At 26.7% G+C, this 3,747-nt stretch overlaps 1 protein-coding gene across 1 annotated transcript in view; it reads left to right on the top strand.

Annotated features, from left to right (window-relative positions):
* Positions 1 to 2,605: 2,605 nt before the first annotated feature.
* LOC124943033 (two-component response regulator ORR22-like) overlaps positions 2,606 to 3,747 on the top strand; it is an 8,658-nt gene continuing 7,516 nt past the window's right edge. The window contains exons 1-4 of the mRNA XM_047483600.1: positions 2,606 to 2,681; positions 2,787 to 3,176; positions 3,267 to 3,343; positions 3,632 to 3,747. Of these exons, the coding sequence (XP_047339556.1) occupies positions 2,606 to 2,681; positions 2,787 to 3,176; positions 3,267 to 3,343; positions 3,632 to 3,747 (659 nt within the window). The remainder of the gene's footprint in view (positions 2,682 to 2,786; positions 3,177 to 3,266; positions 3,344 to 3,631) is intronic.

Raw genomic sequence — 3,747 nt, 5'->3', positions numbered from 1 at the left:
CCAATATGGAACAAAATCTAAGAGTTTGTTTGATGGTGTACTATTTAAAATTTTCATTAAATATTTTGAAGAAAACAAATATTAACTTATAAAAAAACATTATTTGATATTTCAAACAATAATTTTAATAAAAAGGAAAGGAATATAGATTTTGTTTGGATGTTTCTTATTTTTCTTTTCTCTTTTAGAAAAAAAAAAGATAAGGTAAGTCATGTTTCTTATATTTTTTAATTATAATATATTTAATACAATTAATTTTTTGATAGTTCATTTTATTTTCTTCTTAAAACTAGTTAGATATGGTGTTTTTTTTTTTTAACTAAAAATCCTTTTATTTCATCTTATTGATTAATCAATTAGCTAGTTTATCAACTTTTTAATAAAATAATTATTTTTTTTATCAAAAAAAAGTTTTTTTCAAAAAAACCCCACATAACCTAATATCAAAGAAATTATTGTTAGTCCCACCTTCCCAACTGTGTGGGTTTTAGGATAAAAAAAATTATATGATTTGAAGAAATCTTTTAGGAATAGATCAAAGCCTTGTTTGATGAATGGTTAATTAATTGGAATTACAATATCAAATTATTTATAATTAATTATAAAATGCAAAATTAAAGGTCATAACATCTCGGGAGTTATGTTTTCATTACTTTTTTTTTAATGTGTATATGAATTATTTTACATATAAGTAATATTTTATTCATTTAACATCTACCTTTGGTAATAAAAAAACAACATTTCTTAAATAAAAAATAATAGAATTATTTAAAAAATCAAACTAACAACTCGATCTTTGAATTATTTAATTTTCCATGAAAGACAATGTCGGCAAGGTTGAAACTATTTTAGTGTCCTTTCAATATGTTAATAAAATACTTCTTAATATTTAATAAGGTGTCTTATCACCATAATATATTAAAAAAAAATCCAAGAGCCATTATAATATATATTTTGTAGAACTTGTTGTTTTAATTGTTTTTAAAAATGAATTCTTACTTTTATATAATATAAAAAATATATAATTGAAGTAAATGATTTTTAAATATAAAAGTGAATAATATTTTTTTTAATCAAAATTGTAGATCAACACATAAAATATTTTAAATGATATATTTCAAATTTAAAAAACACAGTATATAAAAAACCAAAATAAAAACATTTCAAAATGTATGATAAGATAGAGAGTAAAAACGGTTTATAATGAAAATATCATCATTGACATAATTTATGGTTTTTAATTACCAAAAATTTAAATTCCTGTAATTTATTCTTTCCATTTAAGAATAAATTTTTTTTTTATTATAAATATTAAAAATAAATAAACTTCATAAAAAAAATATTTCAAAACATAAAATTAAAAAGTAAAAATAATTTATATATAATTAAATATAAATAAATGATTGAGTGAATTTGGAAGATAATTTGAAAGAGAATGACGTCAAACAATTTACAAAAATCACAAATTTTCTCTCTTTCTCCATTTTATATTTTTTCCAACTTGACAAGTAATTCCTTCGTTAAATTCTCAAAACATTATTAGAATAACTAAATAAATTAAATAAATTGATAAAAAAATCTTATTTAAATTCTACCTATTATCTTATTGTATGTTGGATTTTCATTAAAATGACTCTATAAATTGAGTACAATAATTTGTGGGTTATATTTATTTATACTTTAGATTCTTATTTTTAACTAGAATTTAAGTATGAGTTAGAAATATCTATATATATATATTTATAATATTCCTTAATTAGAAGCACAACCAAAAAACCAGCAAATTCTATCGAGTATAGAAGGATAGTTAATTAGTATAAAATAATGAGAAAATAAAAGTAAAAATATAATAGCTAAAGTTTAAAGATTCTTGATTCTGAGAAATTTATTTATTAAAAAAGTGAGAATAAAAAAATATTAATAATAATTAACAAAAAGTAATTTCAAAATGTAAGCATTAAAGAGAAAAGCGTTATAATTGCAAATCTAAATTGGCATAAATTTCGGTTTTAAATAAGCATAGATTCCTCTCTCTTTCTCTCTCTAACTATCTCCATTTATGCTCTAATCCGTTGAACTTAACCCTTCTCTCTCTATCTTTTCTATATCTCTAAACTGATTGGTATCTTTTCTACACCTGGGTTTTCTCTGTTTTCTCAAATTGAAAGAAAAAATCCACAATTCTTTCAACTTACCCAGAAAAAAAATGATTCTTGACCAACGATTTGATGACACCCCGATCAATTCATCGATCGGAATGCGAGTTTTGGGCCGTCGACGACAACCCAGTTTGTCTCCGGCTACTCGATTCCCTTCTTCGCCATGTGCCAGTATCATGGTTTGTCTTCTTCTACTACCCACCTCTTTGTTTCATTTTCTCTTTTCAATCTCTTTCAATTTTCATCAATTTTAGTCAATTTTGTATGATTCCAGGTCCAAACCCATCTATTATATTTGTGTATGACTGTCACTTTTGGATTCGCCCTACTTGTTTTCCTTGATGAGAACAAAGAATTTGCAGTGACGGACCAACTAATGAAGCTGATAACAGCACTGAAACTTATTGCGAGATAAGTAAGAACCAATTTGAGTTTAGTTATCAGTGATGGTCACATGCCGGATATGGATGGTTTTAAGCGTCTTGAGCGAGTTGGACTTGAGATGGGAGCTACCAGTCATAAGTAGCCTGTAAAGTTAGCTTCAAATCTTAATCTGATAATGACTAAAGAATAGATAGATAGATTAGATTAGATTCATGGATTTGATATTGGGAAACTGGTTTTCAGTGTTATCTGCAAATGGTGATACAAAACTGGTGATGAAAGGAATTACACATGGAGCTTGTGATTATTTGCTTAAACCAGTTAGGATTGAAGAACTGAAGAACATATGGCAACATGTTATCAGGAGGAAGAAGAATGATCCAAAAGATCAACTGGTTAATAATAATAATAATAATAATAATAATGATAAGAATCAACTTGAGGTTATTGATCCAAATGGATTCTTTGACCAGAATGTTAAGCAAAACAGGAAAAGAAAAGATCAGGAAGGTGAAGACGATGATGAAAGTAACAATAACGACGATGGATCCAACCAGAAGAAGCCTCGGGTTGTTTGGACAGTCGAATTGCATCGTAAATTTGTTTCTGCTGTTAATCATATGGGTATTGATAGTAAGTTCATCTTCTACATCTTCATTTCTCCTTTTCTTTTCAAATCTTAAGCAGAATTTCACCATTTTTATCTTCTGATTTACATTACAGAGGCAGTGCCCAAGAAGATATTGGATCTGATGAATGTGGATAAGCTGACTAGAGAAAACGTTGCCAGCCATCTGCAGGTAAGATTCATTATTAGCTCTTTTATTTTCTTTTAAAGGATGAAACCATAAATCTACTGCTCTACAATAACCTGAAATTCGCATAATCATCATCCAAACATTGTTAATACAAGTTATAACATCAAAGCTCCACATCGAGATCTTGAAGGTGCTGAAATCTTTAAAACCTACCCCAAACACATGCATTTTACTATAAAGACATTCAAAAGTGTTGTTTTGATAATTCTCGAAGCTTTCTTTATTATGTTTGGGTCATGATTGTCAATATTCTTTATCTTCTTGATGCAGAAATATAGGCTTTATTTGAAGAGGATTAGTTGTGTGGCAAGCCATCAAGCTAACATGGTAGCAGCTTTAGGTGGTGTTGATTCTGCGTTTTTAAGAATGGGTTCTTTCGGGGGAGG

This window comes from Impatiens glandulifera, chromosome 6 (assembly GCF_907164915.1).
Source record: "Impatiens glandulifera chromosome 6, dImpGla2.1, whole genome shotgun sequence".
Classification (NCBI taxonomy): Eukaryota; Viridiplantae; Streptophyta; class Magnoliopsida; order Ericales; family Balsaminaceae; genus Impatiens; species Impatiens glandulifera.
Note: the sequence above shows the minus strand (reverse complement) of the source record. Positions and strands in the feature narration are given on the sequence as shown.